At 46.9% G+C, this 18,365-nt stretch overlaps 1 protein-coding gene across 1 annotated transcript in view; it reads left to right on the top strand.

Annotated features, from left to right (window-relative positions):
- The window catches only part of LOC119437755 (piwi-like protein 1), a 47,683-nt gene extending 30,383 nt beyond the window's left edge, over positions 1-17,300 (top strand). The window contains exons 16-18 of the mRNA XM_037704732.2: positions 5,894-6,025; positions 6,577-6,724; positions 16,667-17,300. Coding sequence (XP_037560660.2) covers positions 5,894-6,025; positions 6,577-6,724; positions 16,667-16,783 — 397 coding nt within the window. The 3' untranslated portion in view covers positions 16,784-17,300. The remainder of the gene's footprint in view (positions 1-5,893; positions 6,026-6,576; positions 6,725-16,666) is intronic.
- Positions 17,301-18,365: the final 1,065 nt, after the last annotated feature.

The following is an 18,365-nucleotide window of genomic DNA, read 5'->3' as shown; positions in this document are numbered from 1 at the left end:
GTGCCTGCTCATGCATGGCGAGCAATATGCAGTCAAACCTTGTTAATACGTAGTCGGCCGGGAACGACATTTAGGTACACACTAAACGATGTACGAATTAACCGCCAATGCCAGTTTAGCAGCTACTTACCAGCTGGAAAAGAACTACATCACAATGCTCACAAACACACGCACTCAGACAGGCTTTATTTGCGGAGAGGCAGCAAAAAAATCTGTGATCTTCATATGCCGCCGTGGTGGCCTTGCCACGACAACAGCATCTTCGAACTCAATAAGGCTGCGAGCCAGTTTGTCCATGAGGCCCCGCTTACTAAATTAACAACTACGGAGTAACACACACACAGATAAACATGAACACGTCTCGCTCGATGACCATGGAAATTCGCTCTCAAAACGCCGAAGTGAGGAGGCGCGGCAGCAGTAGCGAGCGTGTGCCGTCTCTCGCTTCAACGCGAACTACGAAGCACATACCGTATTTACTCGAATCTAGGCTGACGCCGATTCTAAGCCGACCCCCCAAAAGTTCGAAGTCAGAAAAAAAAGCTTACCTCGAATGTAGGCCGAATGAAAAAGTGAGGACAGCATTCGCAGAATGAAACAGCATTTATTAAATTTGAACATGCCGAGCTCATTCTATGTCACCATCGCTGCTAGCCTCGTCGCTACCTTCCTTACTGCTGACATCTTCAAACAGTGCGCTATATTCAGTACTACCCAGCGCATTAGAGATGCTGCATTTTTTGAAGGAGCGCACGTTGCGGCGCACGCAAAAACCATTTCCCGTGGCCCCCTCCAACGACAGATGGATGCCGAAGTTCCGCCTGGCTTGAACGTTTGACGATGCCTCTGCGGCTAGCACAACTACCGTATTTACTCGATTCTCACGCTTCCTCGATTATAACGCGCACCCGTTTTCCATGAGGAAAAAAAAGTCCTTTACCAGTATTGTGCACCTCATGCTTTCAAACAGAAATACAACTTTCTGTCATTTGGAAAAATAGATTTCCTCCCGATGCACTGAAGTTGCGATGAATAAAAAAACGTCGCAGTTTCGCCCGAAAGGCGATACATCAAATGCGATAGCAAATTAGTAGATCGCTATTAACAAGCAAGGTGTCACGCGCGCATAAGCAAACATGAACACATCTCGCTCGTTTACCATGGAAACGAACTGTCAGAACGCTGGAGACGAAGCGCGCCTTCGTGCTAGCATGCCTCTCGCTTCAACGCGGCGAAAACACGGCGCGCGGTGGACTTTGCCCGTCGCAGATTGCTTTCAAGATAGGGCCAAGGTGATCGTATCGCCGGAGTGGATCGTCGCAGATTACATCCTGCTTCGGTCCACTGAAACCGTTACACATTGCTTTGCTGACGAAAATCCTCTCCTTCTGTTTGCGCCAGTCCCGTTCGCAAGTTTCGGATTCTCCGACCGCCCGTGATGCGGCCCGATTTCCGTCCGTCTCCGCACAGATGATCACTTTCCTTTTAAATGCAGCATCATGATGAACTCGGTACTTCATGCTGATAGATAGAGCAGACGCTGAGAACGTGAAGACAGACGGTAGGCTATTGCCTAAGCACGTGTACTGCAGCACACGGAGGAAGCTTCTGCATGCTACGGTAGCTAGGCTCTACGCGCGTGCGAGGCGGCCATTTTGAAATGCCGACACAGATTTAGGGTCGTGTTGAAAGTGCGCGTTAGATTCGAGTAAATACAGTATTCGTTTAGAAAGCGGCACTATAGTGGCATCGCCCATTTGGTGCCAATACGATAACGCCACACCGCACGCCGATGCTGCACCGTACCGATACTACCGATACGACGCAGGTCAAAATGGCGACGTCGCTCGTGTACTTCAGTTGGCTAGCTACTAGCGCGGCTAGTAGCGGCTGAGATACTGACTTTTGCACCATATTTATCAGTTTCAGTTAAAAACTGGCACGTTTTTTAAAAATCCTCTAATCTAAGCCGAGCCTAGAGTTTCGTATGTGATTATTTGAAAAAAACAATCGGCCTACATTCGAATAAATATGGTACGAAGCGCCCGACACTTCTTTCACTTTTTCCATGTCCAGGTCGTTTTCAAGATACGGCGGCCGCCGGTGAAGTAAACTCCTCCCTTTCTCGCCTCGCTTCCACTTCTCTCTATCTCTCGCGAGATTGAGTCATCTGACCTTTGCAAGCTTTCCCTCACACACACAGCGTACGGCATGCAGTGACGATGTTGCCCTGTTTAGACCTAATCCGGAACCTCAAAGTGACGTCCATGGTGATGGCAGGAATGCGCTTCGCAATAAAGTGTGCTTCTGCATGGTTACTACTTAAATTGCATTCAGCGGCGAAAGCAATTCGCACCCCCTACTGCCATGCTTTTGTACGCAGCAATAGCTGTATGAGCCCAGAATACGTAATGGTGGCCACTATTGCTGGCGACTGTCGGCCGGGCATCGCAACTTATCAATCGAATGTCTGCGCATACAAGATTTTGCTGATTTTGTGCTTGTGCTTGTAGAACAAGAAAAATAGTATGCACTAAACGTTTGGTCGGTATGCACTAAGCCAATACTTGGGGTTCAATGGGGCCTGGGTGGGGGAATCTTCGTGACTACGTTTAAACCGCAATTACACATTAAGCGGGTATGTAATAATGAGGTTTTGACTGTATTCAATTTTTCTAATATTTTAACCTATAGATTTGTGTGAGCGCCACAAATTTTTTTACCATTTTGACGAGGTGTGGCCCTTATTGCATGCAACTGAATATTTTGGTCGTACTGGTGCCACCGCAGCCGGCAACTTGTGCACACCTAGGCTCTTGCTATCTAGTAGCAACACGCGGAAGTACGCAGCGAGAAAATTCGCTGATGCGCACGTGCGACTAGGGGCATGAAACGCGTTTGCTTCCCTGTGGGAATTTTTTTTCCACCAAATTTTGGGCTGCCAAGGTTGGCATGCTGCCTTTACACGAGTCTATACAGTATATGTTGAATATTGGAACATATTTGGGTACTTTGTTTTGAAATTGTATAAGTACAGTCGATCTTGGATACATAGAAGTCTAAGGGCATCGTGAAATACAGTAGAAACCTTGTTGATACCATTTTGAAAAAAAAAAATGTGAGAAAAAAAATCTACTAACCAGGCAAATGCACGATCCGAAGTAACTAAATTTTGGTACACTAAACTCTAGTTGACAATAACGTAATACGAAGCATTGTTCGAATTTTTGCGGCACAAGACGCTGACGCACATCGAGCTGGTGGTGCTCTGGTGGCCCGAGACTCGTTTTGTTGTTTTCCTGTTGTGTAGCATTGTAAGATGCCAATGAGAAACATAAAATTGAGCTGGTGAGTGATGCCGGATGCCATTGCAGCAAAACGTGAAGCTTACAATGTATCACGCCGCCTGCAGCAGGGAAAGGCAGCGCATTTGGTTCCAACAGCACTACGCCTCACGTGCTGTAAAACAGATGGGCGAGATGCTTATCGCAATATAGTTGGCAACAGTATCTGTGAATGTTGTGTGCAGTTACCTGGGAAGAGACTTGCTAGTACCGGAATAAGAATCTGAATACATGCTGGTGCTTTCATGCTTGATGGATGGGCAAACATTGTGGTGAAGCTGCTGCAGTGGGTGCCTAGGTTTCTCGATCGTGCGCACCTCGCATGTTTTCTTGTTTACACAGGATCTAGTGGTCGGAGAACATATCTTACGATTGCAGTTTGGTGACATATTGAATGTTCATGTGGAAAGGTTGTGCTTTCAGGGAACGTATGAGCCGGTAAATAGATGTAACTCAATTGTATAATTTCTTGTGTTCTCGATTGTAAACGTTGGTGCTGAGAAATCGTACGTAACAGGATCGTTTCAACGAGGTTCTACTGTAGTTTTCTGCACCATATTTTACCGTGTATTACTGGAAAGAAAAAGATACTTGTGCATATAGCCAGCGATAATAACTGCAGTATACAACACAGCTCAAATCTTTGTAAAACCATTGGACGCACGACTTGTCCACATTGTGTTCGACCAGCAGACCAAGGCAGTATCGTGGAAACGAATTATGTGTGAGTTCGCCAGCGTGCACTATTCGCTAACTACTAAAAGTGAAAGTACTACTAAATGTTCAGTATATCCGGGATCAACTATACTTATAAACAATGTACACAAGCTGCATCAGGTGTGTACTTGTGTGGATGTTTACCTCTCTCTGTATTTAAGCATTTTGATACTCAAGCATGCTTGAAAAAGCGGGTATATTACTTGTGGCTGCAATACAGTGCAGTCCAGTTATAACGATACCACATATAACCATATATCGACTTAAGAGTATCAACTATGCATTAGGGCTGCGAGAAAAAAAAACATAACGATATGTTATTCACAGCATATCGGATATAACGATCGAAATTTTGCTTCTGAGTGGCGTTTTTTATGCAGAATAATCGTGAAATTTGCGTTTTAACCGAGACGGAAAGAAAAGTTAGCCTATGCGAGCTTGTATCTGCTGCCATTACTGCGCAGTGCATCCCGCCCGCGTGCCAGCTGCTTCGCGTCTGCGTTACCGACGGTTCTGAAAGCGTCTATAGAAGAGGAGGGGGGAAAAAGAGAGAACGCGATAAGCGAGCGCAAAAATGTGCAACGGAAGCAGCGGGAGGTGCGGGGTGCGCCAACCAAGCACAAAACTGTGTCGCTTGAGACGAAGCTGCAAATTTTAAATTTTGCAGACTCGAAGTACGAGCTCGCGTAGTCAATGATATTGACGATTATGACAACCGGGAGCACCACGATCATGTAGGCTAGAAGCAGTGGCCATGCCGATCAACGGAAAAGGGGTGCTTTTTGTGCTAGGACGAAACCCCATGGCTGAAACTATAACACGGTGGAAGCTGCTGACATAACCGCACTATGGGAGCACATCGCTACTGATGATGAAACAGGTGGCACTTGGACGGCAGAGTTTCCGAGTGCAGATATGCTGCCTCGTTTTGCGAAGACATCTCCGACGTGGCGATCGTTGTCGCGACAAACGGCGGCATTGTGCGATGGAGGCGACGACAGCAACGGTAGTGACGACAAGATTGGCAATGGCCCCTCTTTGACACCGACCACGATGTTCAAGTAGAGCGCACTGTCGTCGATCGAGTCCGCTCATTTATTTTGTGCATGCTAAATTATAGCTGCCAGTGTTAGCACAGCAGCTGAACGCAATGCAGTCAGCAGATGTGAACTCGAAACTTCCGCAAAAGCAAGGGCAGATTTCTATTTCAGCGCGCCTAACGATTGAAACGCCATTTAGAGGTTTAAATAAATGTTTTATTTTTCACAGCCTACTCTCTACAACGTCGATTTTTTATCGCAAGTGGCACATTTGATTTCGGGACTACAAAAGTATATTCGGCTTTTTTTTGTTAATGGCAGTCTAGAGATAGCGGTGATCGGTTTTAACGATCGGATTTTTTGTTCTTGATATCTTTATAAGTGGACTGCACTGTATTTGATATTGATGGCAATTATTTGTTCTATCGTCGTGGGTAAAGAGAACACATGGGTAGTACAATCAACGTCAGACTTTTCGGACTCCTTGAGGACTGTGAAGACGTCCGTAAAGTAGGGCTGTCCGAAAAAATAAATGCATGCCTTTTACTGTCCTCAAGGGCTCAAATCGGTACAGCCATGTCTGAGGCGTCTGAATTATCAGGCGTCTCCAAAAAATTGTTCGTTGACTCTACCCTAATTGTTTGTAAAAGTAGTGTCTTCTAGAAATTTTGTAAAAATACATGATGCACTTGCATGGTGAACTCTTTTCCAAAAGCCTTTCTTGAATTTTATGCGCGGTAAAGTTTACCTTCGAATGATGTTTGACTGATCTCTGTGCTGTTCTTACGCTAGGCCTCAGCTTGCCTTTGTCGTCGTGACCAAGAGGATTGCTGCCCGTTTCTTCAGCGTGGACAACAGGGGTGGTGGATACCAGAACCCTCCCCCAGGAACTGTCATTGACAACAACGTGACCAGGCCTGAACGGTAAGTCTTCTGCTCATCTTTGTTTATATAAACGGTGATCCTCTTATTTGTAAGATAACTGTAATGCTGATTGCACCAAATGTTGCTGCACTGAGCAGCAAGGCAACTTTCAGCTCAATGCTGAAGCTTGCCACAGTGCATGTTTTATTGCTAGTCGCCAACCGATAATGTGGACACCGGTAATTCAAACATGCCTCATTGTGTGGACAGCCTCCAGGTACCGCCAAAAGCATGTGTGCCACCAAGTTGAGCAGAAATAGCTGTATTTTCACTTGCCAAGTTTGAATTATTGGTCAGCTCCTGTACCTACTTTTAAAAAAAAAGGAAGCAGTGGCCATAATAAATGTCTAAATTAAGTTGGTTCGTCAACGTCTGTAGCTCTTGTAAGCAAGTACTACTCTTCATGCTGCTGGTTCACATAACAAAGATTTGTGTGTTAAGACTGAATTGTCTGTTTGTTGTTCATTAACTGGATTAAGAAATAACTTGCTGCTTGCACTTAACAGAGCAGTAAGTATACAAAATCTTTGCTTGTAATTTGTACCTTGCAGGTATGACTTCTATCTAATCTCCCAGAGTGTACGTCAGGGAACGGTGGCACCCACACACTTCAACGTCATCCACGACACGACAATGCTGAAGCCTGAGCACATGCAGCGGCTTTCCTACAAGCTCACCCACTTGTACTTCAACTGGCCAGTAAGCACCTGTCCTTTGTTCATTGTTAGCTTGCAAGTTAAAGAGCTGATTCATGTGCTGTCTTGTGTTGAGCTATTTGGTACGAAACGTCAGCAAAGTTCGGGAGCAGTCGCAAAGAAAACTTTGCGTTAATAATGTCAGACTTGTGTTGTAACATCTGCTGCGGTAGCTCAGTGGCCATGATGTCCTGCTGCTCAAATACCTCAAGGTTGTGGGTTTGATTCTATCTGAACTGCATAGAAAATCCCCATTTTTGTGGTCGGGTTTGTGGGGATTGAGGGAGGCGCCGGCGCCATTGCGCGCGCTTCTCTCGCCTATGCCCACCCGCTCCCAACCGGTTCCAGCGGTGGCACTCCGCATGCGGTGGTTTGCAGTCAGGGCGTGGCGCTGACGTCACTACGTGGCCGCGTCGGCTGCTAGTTACTGAGCGTGGTTCTTATCTCAGAGGCACGACTTTACAATTGCTAGTAGGTACAGCATGGGCGTGGCACTGCAGCTCACGTGACTTCCGCTTAACACGCGTTGTCACGGCAATCCTGGAGCTCCAGGTGCCTAGGGACATACAGTAGCCGACCGATTTTTCGGACTCCAAAAATTTGGACTTGATGGATATTCCGGACTTCGTAAATGCACCGTCAGGGTTCCCATAGAGCTAATGCATTTTTGCAACCGATTTTTCAGACAACATGAAGCTAAACATTCGATTTGCCGCGACTCAGCTGCGCAGCAACTCAAGGGGGATGCCATTTTGAATCCTAAGGCCACCTGGCTAGCTTCGGATCAGACGTGGATTGGCTTGAGTTCGCATAATGTCATCCTAATCCATGCGGCGACGGTGACGCCCCTTATAACAAACGCCAATCTTGAAGGCCATGCTTTTGCCAGTAGCTTGCCACGGAACGACGGTGATGCCCCTTATACCAACACGAATCTTGAAGGCCATGCTTTTGCCAGTAGCTTGCAACGGAAGCAATATTGAGAGCCAGAAGCAGGTCATGTGCAGCCAGTTTTGGACGTCACCTATAAACACAGGTGACGCTGATGATAAGCACTATCATCATCAGTTTTACTTCTGCGTCGTAGGTAGTCTTGGAACGTTTTATGTTGTAGTGCAGCAGTGATCCCTCGGCCTTTATCCCGTGCATTGTCACCTGTCATCATTAGCTGCCATACACCGTGCCATCACCATTTGAGTGTGTTGCGGCCCTTGATTCAGCGCAACACTGACGTGTTTTTAACACCATGACCCCAGCTCTTCACCCGCCTCTTCCGAATGCGTCGAAGAAGCGTGGTAAATATTTGACAATGATGCCAGAGAAGAAGGCCGCCATTATCATGCTTTATCGAGCGAGAACGGACGCAAGTCAACGTCGTGAAAGTGTAATGTCTCCAAGCAGACATTGTCTGATTACGTGAAGAACAAAGAGATCTTGTCTGCAGTCGATCGGTCATACTCCAAAGGTAAAAAAAAATGACCGGAAAGCACAACATGCGATACTCGAAGAGGCCCTGCAGCTGTGGCTGAGAGGGGTTGTAACAAAGAATCTCCCAGTTTCAGGCAACATACTGAAACAAAAAGCCGAGATGCTTGCCTTAAAAATGGATATTCATGATTTCAACTTCACCGATGGTTGGCTCCGTGGTTTCAAAAAAGGCATGGAGTTTCCTTCAAGAAAGTTTGTGAGGAGAGCGGTGCCGTGGATCTATCCACTGTCACGGATTACCGGACAAGTAAGTTGAAGGCTATCATACAAGAGTTTGCTCCCGCAAACATTTTCATCTGTGATGAGACTGGTCTGTTTTTCAAGATGCTGCCAGACCATTCACTTTCTTTTTCTAGTAAGGCCTGCACTGGTGGCAAGCATAGCAAAGAGAGGGTGACAGTCATGATCGGTGCAAATGCGGATGGCACCGAGAAGCTGCCTCTTCTAGTAATTGGAAAGTAAAAAAACCCACGTTGCTTTAAGGGCACGAACAACCTGCCTGTGTGGTATAGCAGCAATACAAAAGCCTGGATAACTCAAAGCTTGTTTGAGGATTACCTCCGCCGTCTGGACCGTATGTTCGAGTGCCAGAAGCGACAAGTCCTTGTTTTTGTCCACAACTGTAGGGCGCACGGCGCCGTTAACAACCTGCAAGCTGTTCGACTAGAGTTCCTACTACCGAATACTACTAGTTTGCTCCAGCCAATGGACCAAGGCGTTAAAAACCTCAAGGTGCACTACCAGGCCCGTTTACTTGGCCGCACACTCATGTTTTGATAGCAGGAAAAGCTACTCCGTGAACCTGTTCTCGGCACTGTGAAGAGTCCGGCCCTGGGAACGCAATCGGCACCACTGAAAACATTGACAACTCAATCGACAACGGTGAGCAGCTGATTGCTGATTTGCGCAGCAGTGGGATGAACCTTCCAGCAGCTGTTACTTTAAACGAGTTTGTCGCAATCAACAACAACATAGAGCTGTGCGCGGAGCTGACGGGCGACGAGGATGACACATCCTGCCGCCTGCAACCATCGCCACAAGACGTTGCCAACGCTCTAGCATTGTTGTCCAATATTTATGACGAAAACTTGACGCTTGCTCAGATGCAAGCAGACGTCATTCCAAGCAGAAGGAATTTGAAGCAAGGGAGCATCTGCAACATTTTCAGTCCAGTTAAGCTGAAATAAAGTTCGGTTTTCCAACTCATGAATTTTTCGGACTGTTCTTTTATTCGGACTATTTTTCAGTCCCCTCCAGGTCTGAAAAATCGGGTCGGCTACTGTAATCGCTTAGGGACTTCTTGTAATCGCTTAGACCTTCTTTGGAGGGACCGCCAGTCATTTGTCCGCAGGCGTGAGGACAAGCGGGTGCTAGAGAGAAAATTGCATCTGCTCTTGCGCAAGCGGTTACTGCTCGCGTTTGTACTCCGGTGCCGCAGCGGAAACCGCGGTGCTGGTGCACAAACTTGAGCAGTATCTGCTTGTTTACACCACCATAGTTCACCGAGATAAAAGCTGTCATGCCTCACCAACACTACTGCAAGGATTTCCGCCACTAGGAGAAATGCTACAATAATAAAGCATGGCCGGCGTGGGCCAGACACCGCCAGACATTCAATGCGCCCTAAACGATTCGCTCCCTACGCACGTAGGAGCTGCGCTCAGCAAGGTCGCCGCGCCCGGTCCCGCAGATAAGAGGCAACGCTCAGTAACTAGCAGCTGACGCGTGCCCGCGCAGACAAGTACCTCAAAAGTCCCTAAGCGATTAGTATGTCCCTATGCACCTAGGAGCTCCACGATTGCCATGACAACTCGTGTTAAGCGGAAGTCACGTGACCCGCAGTCCCACACCCCCGCTGTACCTACTACCAATTTTAATGTCGCCGCTGGGACCGTCGGGGTGAGTCGGAACTCGGAAGCCGTCGAAACTGCGTTGTTTTTTTCACGGTCCCTTGAAAAACGGGGTTCTACTATCCGTGTGTGTTTTCTTCTTGCCCAAATCGTCAAGGATCACCTCCTGAAAGGCGTAAAAGTGCGTGCACATACTCTCACAAATGTTTTCGCACGCCGATGAACACCTCAGCACGTCGAGTGCAGCGAGCATTTTGGCTGTCGTGGCTGCTGCAGCAGTCCTCGTCGTCTTTCTCTCTGGTCAAAACATTAGCTAGGCTGTGATGTGGTCTGGCCCGCTCGACGTGGGGACCAATGAGAGATTGCGCATCTGCGTGATGTGGCCGGTTGCTTGGCGACTATGGATTCCGCCCTGATCCCGCTGGCTCGGCCGCTGCCGCTGTTGCTCCCGCCTTCTTATGATCCGCAGTGACGCGGCAACGAGTTCGTAACAGCTGATTTTTTTTCGTATTGAGAGCAATGCATTTCGGCCGGGGAATTTTACGAATTCGTATTCGTACCAGCCGTGATCATATCACCGGGGTTTTACTAATGCCCTGAGATAACAGAAACCGTTTATTGAATTTGTCGGCACCAGAACTGCACTAACACCCGTGCGGTGGGGAACCAAAGGGGTCCCACATCAGGGCAAAAATACAGAAAGGGCCGCCTATAGCATGTCGCTGCGAGAGCACAGGCTCAAGCTGGGACACGCCGCTAGGAAAAGTCCCGGTGGCTATGCTACTTGGTCTGGCAATAACCATTGGGTCAACTCGCGAGAGCTCGGGCAATCTCCTTTGGCTTGGGCATTCGGCAAGTGCGGCTCGGCGCGGTACGACCACGAACACTAGGCACCGCTCGCCGGCTGAGTGGCAGAAAAAAATTAGCACAAAGTACGCGCTCCCCGCACGGGTAAAGGCACCGCGCACGAGCTCAAGTCCTACTCGCAAAGGTGTCGGTGGACGGGAGGAAAGCATGTCCATACCTTGCGCCAGTCCCGGAGGCGATTGCCATGACAACACGTGTTAAGAAGTCACGTGACCCGCAGTGCCACGCCCCCGCTGTACGTACTAGCAATTGGGAAGTTGCGGCCCAGTGCTAAAATGGCTCCTGACCCATTCGCGTGTCGGAGGCGACGGCACCGTCAACCCACAATGCATCGGGCGCAAAGAAAAATGCACCCAAGCCGCTTTGCCGACGTTCGCAGTTACCCGTTCGATGCGGTGCACGGGTGTAGGTTGCTCCTGCGCATGCTCCGAAGATAGCAGCCGACGGCGCATGTGTTGAAGTGGGGATGGCATCTCTGCTGGTGCAGTGATACTGGCAAAGCGTGACTAACCGTAAACGACACTCGCCTGCGCGCCGATAACATCACGGGCCTAAGTGCGGCGGCAGCTGCTGTCTCTCGCTTCAATGCGAACTAAACATCGAAATCACAGGGCATACTAAGCTACCATGCACTAGGCGCACTTGGTCAACATCGCAGATCGGTTTGAAGATGAGGCGTGCGGGCTCGTACTTTGTGCACGTCATAGCTCGCTTTCAAGATACGGCCATGTGATGCGGCGGCCGCACCATATCAGCAATGTGCCGGCCGCTTGTTGCAACATGCCAGTCGCTTGTTGCAACTTACAAGCTGCCTGCACCGCTAAATTTACATGACTGCCACATTCAAACACAACGTAAGATACAGGAAAATTAGATTAGAAGGGGAACTTCATACATGGCAGTCAATGTAGTATTTAGGTCGGGACCGCAAAAGCGCGACGTAGCAGCCGGTAAAATGCAGCAGCGAGGAAGGTATGAATAGGGTTCCAATATTAGGAATTTTTTCTGGTAAAACTAAATTCATTTTTTCATGATTTTGTGTATGTATTGATGATACGAACTTTGGGTCATACGAATATTTCATGCATCCCCGCGAGATTCGTATCACCAATGTTCTACTGTACTGTCTTATTGCGTGCGTCGCTCGGTAGCCCCTTGCGGCCTGAGCGTGCACGCAGCGGTGCTGGAGGCGCCGGCTGACGTGGCCCTGTGGCTCGCTAAGCTCGAACCTGCGGTGGTTGGTCTCCTGTGAGACACCAAGAACCCACAGGTTGCACGAAAAAGGCAGAGGGGACAAACATTCAAACATTTTAATTGCAAAAAGAAGTACAGTCAAACCCATTTATAGACCTACACCACGGCGCTACGTCACAAAAATGCAGTGGCGCTGTTGTCGGAATTTAGTTTCGCTTGGTAGGCACTCTGCCGCCGAGCCGCCACCCATGTCGTGCCTACCACAGCAGCCGCTGGGTATCGCGGGTGGTTGTGTGGTTCCATCTGTGAGGTCTTTATGCTATGATTTTACAATGAAAGAAACACATTATGTGGAAGAGCTGAGTTGCGTCGAAATACGCAAGAGGCTAAAGTTTTCATAAGTTTCCTGTTGATGAAAACCATCGCAAGCAATGGGCCGCCGCGGTAAAAAAGCGAAAGTTGGATTCTGATACCAGATCCTCCACTATGCCCAAAACATTTCGTTACTGTTAAGCTTCTCTTTTATTTTGATTGGCGTGCATTAGCCAACCTATATATACGATCTTAGGATCGTTATTAGCGTGTCATTACAATTTCTTGCCGTACTGTGGGAAAGCTAGATTAGGATTAGCTTTGAATGTAGGTCGAGCGAGCAGATGCCCCACAAGGCACGTCACATTTGAATTCGTTTTCATCTCAAATAATTCAGCCACCAGCAGTGTAGATATTCTATCACACGTTCACATACACGGGCAGCACGGTCACAGCTGCGTTTATTGCAGTGTGGATGTCATAAACGCACCTAAATGTGTCAAATAAATTTCGAGCGCGAAATAAAATGTACAGTGTTGGTACAGAGTTGGAGCGATCGGACGGCCGCATACAACAGCTAGCTCATATTGCACGGGCCTGCACAGGCGAAGTCACCGTAGGGCCGGTACCTTGCCGGTCCCATCACCGAGGCGATCGCTTCTATATCACCGCTCACGGCAACGTAGAAATCGGCTACAGCTTGTTCTTAACAGGAAATAGTGTGTAATAGAAAAAATCTCTCGAATTTGCACGTGTTTCGTAAAGGAGCGCCCAGTACTAAACCACTGGCGTGATCGAGAGCAACAATACGACGGCATTTCGTCTCGCAGACGGAAACCAAGCACCGGCCATCTCCGCGAGGCGGCTCAGCTGGCTTGCAAGTACTATGTTTCGTTTGCTATTCGCACTAACGACACCGACAAAACCAATTCGTTTAAGCCCACGTTAATCGTGTTGTCAAATATCAGCGCACTATGATGAGCAGCAGGCCAGGTCACAAGCGTTGTCGGCCGTCACTGTGGCAGTCAGCGAGCTAGGCCTATAGCGTCTCGTTCGGCCATCCCGATGGGGGCAAAGTGTAAGAACATGCACTGGGTGCCCATTAAAGAACCACACGTAGTCAAACATAATCCGGCGCCCCCACTATGGTGTGCTTTATAATGAAATTGTGGTGTTAGCTCCCCCATCCCATTAAAAAAAAATGCACCACCCGCGCGTGCAAGCGGTGACAGCAAACGTGGGCAGAGCCTACGCGACGTCGCTATAGTGCCTAAAATATATCGACGGTGCCTACCGCTGTTTACAATCATGGTGTAGGTCTATAGCATTACTGGTTTTAACTATACAGTCAAACCAGTTTATAACGAACTCGATAGTTCCGCGAAAAGTGGTCGTTATAACAGTAGTTCATTATATATGGACTTGCCCGTGGAAACGCTCATAAATTAGCTGCTCTGTAGCTGGTGTCAGCAGTTGCAATTCGGCATTACTTTGGGCCTAAAACTATATTTTCAGTGTCAGTTTTGTTTCCGATGTGTTCTTGCACCTAGCTCAAAATTTCATTATAAACATCCATCTAAAGAGCGAAATCCGAAGTCGTGTAGCTCTTTCAAAACGGTGCCTGGTTCCGATCACCTGCCATTTTGAAACTACAAGTGCTGCCGCCTTTTTTTTATTCGAGAACTTGATATATTTTGCTACCAGCAGGACCAATTCTGCACACGAGAGCGAAGCGTTCTAGTTGGTCGGTAGTGTAAACTTCGGAAACTATTGCAGGCATGCTGCCATATTGCGAAGGTCTCGGACATCGTGGTCTCAGCATTACGACTGCACAACAGCCACACAAGATCTGTAAATTACATTATCTATGCCACTTCGGGCTAAAGAAAATTAAAAAATTAGATGTTCGAAAGGTAAAATCTCACCTCGAACCATTATTAGCAATCGGCAACAGTAAAATGAAGTGCCGTCGAACCGTGATCTCCTGATAATGGCTTATAGTAACCGCTGGCTCTTCGCAACATTGCGTGGTGGCAACGCGTGGTGCAGCGTTCTCGTCAACTTGGGCCGCGTAGAGCCGTGTCAACAGGAACGCTTCAGTGGCTGTTGTTTCCATGGTGGAGAGACATGGTCGTGCCAAATCGTTGGAACAGGCGTAATGCACATAGTTCCATATGCACAATTGTCTAATAACGAGTGATGCCTTCGTGGCATCCGATATCGCACCAGCGCATGCACCGAATCGTGCTGTTTATGCTGTGCGATATATTACGCTGTGCCATATATTATGCTGTGCGTGGCACGTCTCCTCCCTGGAAGTGTGCCTTGAAAACACGTGACCTTCTTCGTGGCTTCTGAAATCCGCGTGAGGTGGTCGCTCGCACGCTCATCTCGAAGGCCATATCATCATTGCAGTTACCAGCGTACGCCCAGTTTGATCTCGCTTCCGAGCTTCCGCACTTTGTGTGCCCACTTTTTACCGTGACTGAGTTCGAAGCTTTAGTTGTAGCAGTACAGAGATTTTTAAAAATTTTCATTGTATCTGGAAGCAGTTTCTATGGGGAGGGTCAGAAATCGTAAATGCACTGAAATGTTGTCGTAATAACCGATAGATCATTCTATCGGGGATTGTTATAAGTTGGTTCGACTGTACTTAGAAGTAAGAGAGCAGCTGCTGCACTGTAATTTAGTGTGTGTTCTATGGTTAAATAAACCGCTTACTGCAATGTTGCCCAATTAAATCTTGCCACTAGGTGTCTGCTACAAAAAGGAAAGGAACACAAAATCCAGGAAATGTAAAAAAAAACACATCAGCTGCTTTGCCTCTCCCACCTTTGTGCAATGCCCCCACACAGCGTGCCTTCATCTCTCCCCTCTTGTCTTCCATTCCTCGCAACTTTTGCAAAATGGTGGGAGAGAGAAAGGAGAGTGGTGCACGAGGCCAGCGATCTGATGCGACGGTGTGCCGTGTGATGTGCACGGCACAAAGGTGGGTAGGACAAAGCGGGTAAAGTCTTTACTGCACCATTCGGTACAAGCACGAGTCTTTGCAAATCTGCCTTGTGTCCAGAGAGCATCAACCTCGTTGATCACAGCCTGTGTGTGATCTAGGCCAAAAAATGAAGCCAGTAGAAGCAGCAACAGAGGATAAAAAGTGCGCAAAGACTTCTCTAACTATACTGTGAGGTCGTTTTAAACCTGGAAATGTGCACACAATGATGTTCAAGGGGTGTTTTCTCAAAATTAATTTTTTGCTTTGTGTGGTTGTTTGCACCAGGAATATCCTGGTATCTGCTTATTTGATCTCCATAATTTTTAAAAATATTATTTCTGAGCGCAAGAAAAAACTGTTTTTTCAAACATATTGTGTCAGGAATACATATTTGACAAACGCAAGTCTAAATCAACACTAACTTCAATGCTGTGCTAAAGCATTTCTACAAAGAAATTTAGAAAAAGGGCACTGTCATGATCATAATGAATTTCAGTGCCAGAAAATTTAGCAAATTCTCTGGACCTTGCCTTGGAGACCCATGTGAAATATTTTGATACTATACTCCTGTAACTAGAGAACTAGCATGCACAGCTCCGCAATACTTTGCACTTTTTAAGATGTTCGTGCTATGAACCTAATTGAAAATTTCAATTGTATATCTCAAGAAGCAAACGTTGCTGTTCAATGTAGTACAGCAGCACTGCCAGGCTTTATTTTTAGTTATATAATCCAGTCCTATAATCAGTGCTGTGGGAAGGAATGCAAGGTAGAAGGTGGTGCGAGAGTGGAACAGGTGCATCACTTGTTAACTTCTGGAGGGTAGGATGTACACCTCTACCTGCGCTCGTTGTTATTGGTGGAGACATCACATGAGGTGCGCGAGTCACCATGCATCATGCCACTCTCTTCATGGTTGTGTTGTTGTGTTGTGCGCTTCGCCTTGCTTCATGCTTTAGGTGGTTTATGCAAAGTCCTACCTAAGAAGATACTCCTGCTAAGATAGACGAGACATTGCATGTGGAAGCCTCAACTCAACTGATTTCAAACAAACACTGTCTTTAACAATTATTGATAGTATATATCACAATTTCGTTCTTTTCTCACTTAAGGCTAGCAGTAAGAGTGGCCATTTTGCTGTCACAGATGCATGATTTGATAATATTACTTTTATTTCACTTTTGTGTCCTGTACGCTAGATTAAAAAAAAAGTTTCATAATGCACCTTCTTTCTTTCCCACAGGGCACAATCCGCGTCCCTGCCCCATGCCAGTATGCTCACAAACTGGCTTTTCTGGCTGGTCAGAGTCTTCACGCCGAGCCACACAAGAATCTTGCGACCACACTTTTCTACTTATAAATGCCATGCGCATCCCCAAGGTCTCAATCACTGTCAAGTCATGACAGCGGTCGCCATCTACAGCGAAAGTTGTGCATTATCTTAAATTCTCACCTCACATTTATTTCATTAGGAAAAGCTAAATGCAAAGTTCGATTTTCATGTAACCTAGACTACCTTGTTTCCTAGTTTTCAGTATAGCTCAACCACAGGTTGGGATCAAATTGTTGGATGAAAACTTGCAGTTCTTTTTTATTCAAATGGGCATTTGGATACCAATCAGCTTAATATCTTGGAGTTTGTGGTTCTATGGCAGAACACACTATCTCTCATTTCGTCGGTGGGGACAATACTCCTGCCACTTATTCTTATTTCGATAGTTCAGTGCCAGTGATGTTTATTTAGCACATTGTGGATACAATCTATCTTTTAGTTTCTTTTGCCAAAGGAAGGCACAATTTTGGCAGAAGTGAAGTGCCTTGCATATTATCATTTCACTGTTAAAAGTTCATAACATTTAATAAATAGTTCTTTGCTATATGGCTCGCTTTGTTGTTACTCCCAGTGAATGTTGCTTGTACTAGTTGCCTGTATTACATGGCGACGAAAGTGCACCCACTATGCTGTGTATGGCCTGGAATAGCACATACCATCAGGATATTTGCTAATGGCATCTGGAAGTTAAGGACTGCTGATTCTTTACTTGATCGCCGATTTGTTCCTAGACACAGTTGAACTCACTAACAATACTGTTTTTAAAAATATATTGAACACAGTCAAACCTCGATCTATCTAAATTCGCGATGTAATGAACTATTTTCATTTCCCAATGTTAGTTCCATTAGAAACCATGTATTTCTTTACATAATTTAATAAAGTGATTACGTGACACGGTTTTGATTAAAGAAGTCTTTTGGCCATTTCAAGCATGTACTTGGAGGCCGTATGACTGGAAAATGTACCACAAAAAAAACGAAAAAGGTCGGCCAAGGAAAAGGTTATTTGCAAGCATCGTTCCTCATGAAAAGCTTGTACAGCAAAAATGTCAAAGCGCATGCACCTATCGTCCTACTTCCCCTAACGCATGCCTCCTCTGTGCCCTTGCTGTCTTTGCTCATGGCTGTCCTTATGCAGGCCATGCTCTGTATCTGGGAGCTAATCTGTGGCAAGTGCAACAGTTGCGCCAAGATAGTTGGTGCCTTGATGCGCATTTTGTTCCCGCATGTCTAGCGTTGGCAGTCGCGTAATCTCAAGTTTCAGAGATGGGGCACGGTGCGAAGCTTTCATTCACGGCAAGTGTTCAAGGCCATCAAGTGACATCTTTTCCTGAGCGCGCGACACTGATAAATCTACGAACCTTACTTTGTGTAGTGTGGGTACGTCTCACTCGTGCACTTGGGACAAAGTAACAACAAAATAGTGCGAACAGTCAAAAGGACATTTATTGCACCTTTCATACACCAATGCCTGCTAGCCGAATTACTACGCTGATGCGCGCACGCCAAATCAAGAAAGTCCCAACTCACCGCAACTGGATAGCAAGTGAATATGTTCGCCCGCATGCAAGACACCAATGCCTAGTCGTTCACATGTATGGTCACGC

The sequence above is a fragment of the Dermacentor silvarum genome, chromosome 1, assembly GCF_013339745.2.
Source record: "Dermacentor silvarum isolate Dsil-2018 chromosome 1, BIME_Dsil_1.4, whole genome shotgun sequence".
Lineage (NCBI taxonomy): Eukaryota > Metazoa > Arthropoda > Arachnida > Ixodida > Ixodidae > Dermacentor > Dermacentor silvarum.
This window is presented reverse-complemented; position numbering and strand designations above follow the sequence as displayed.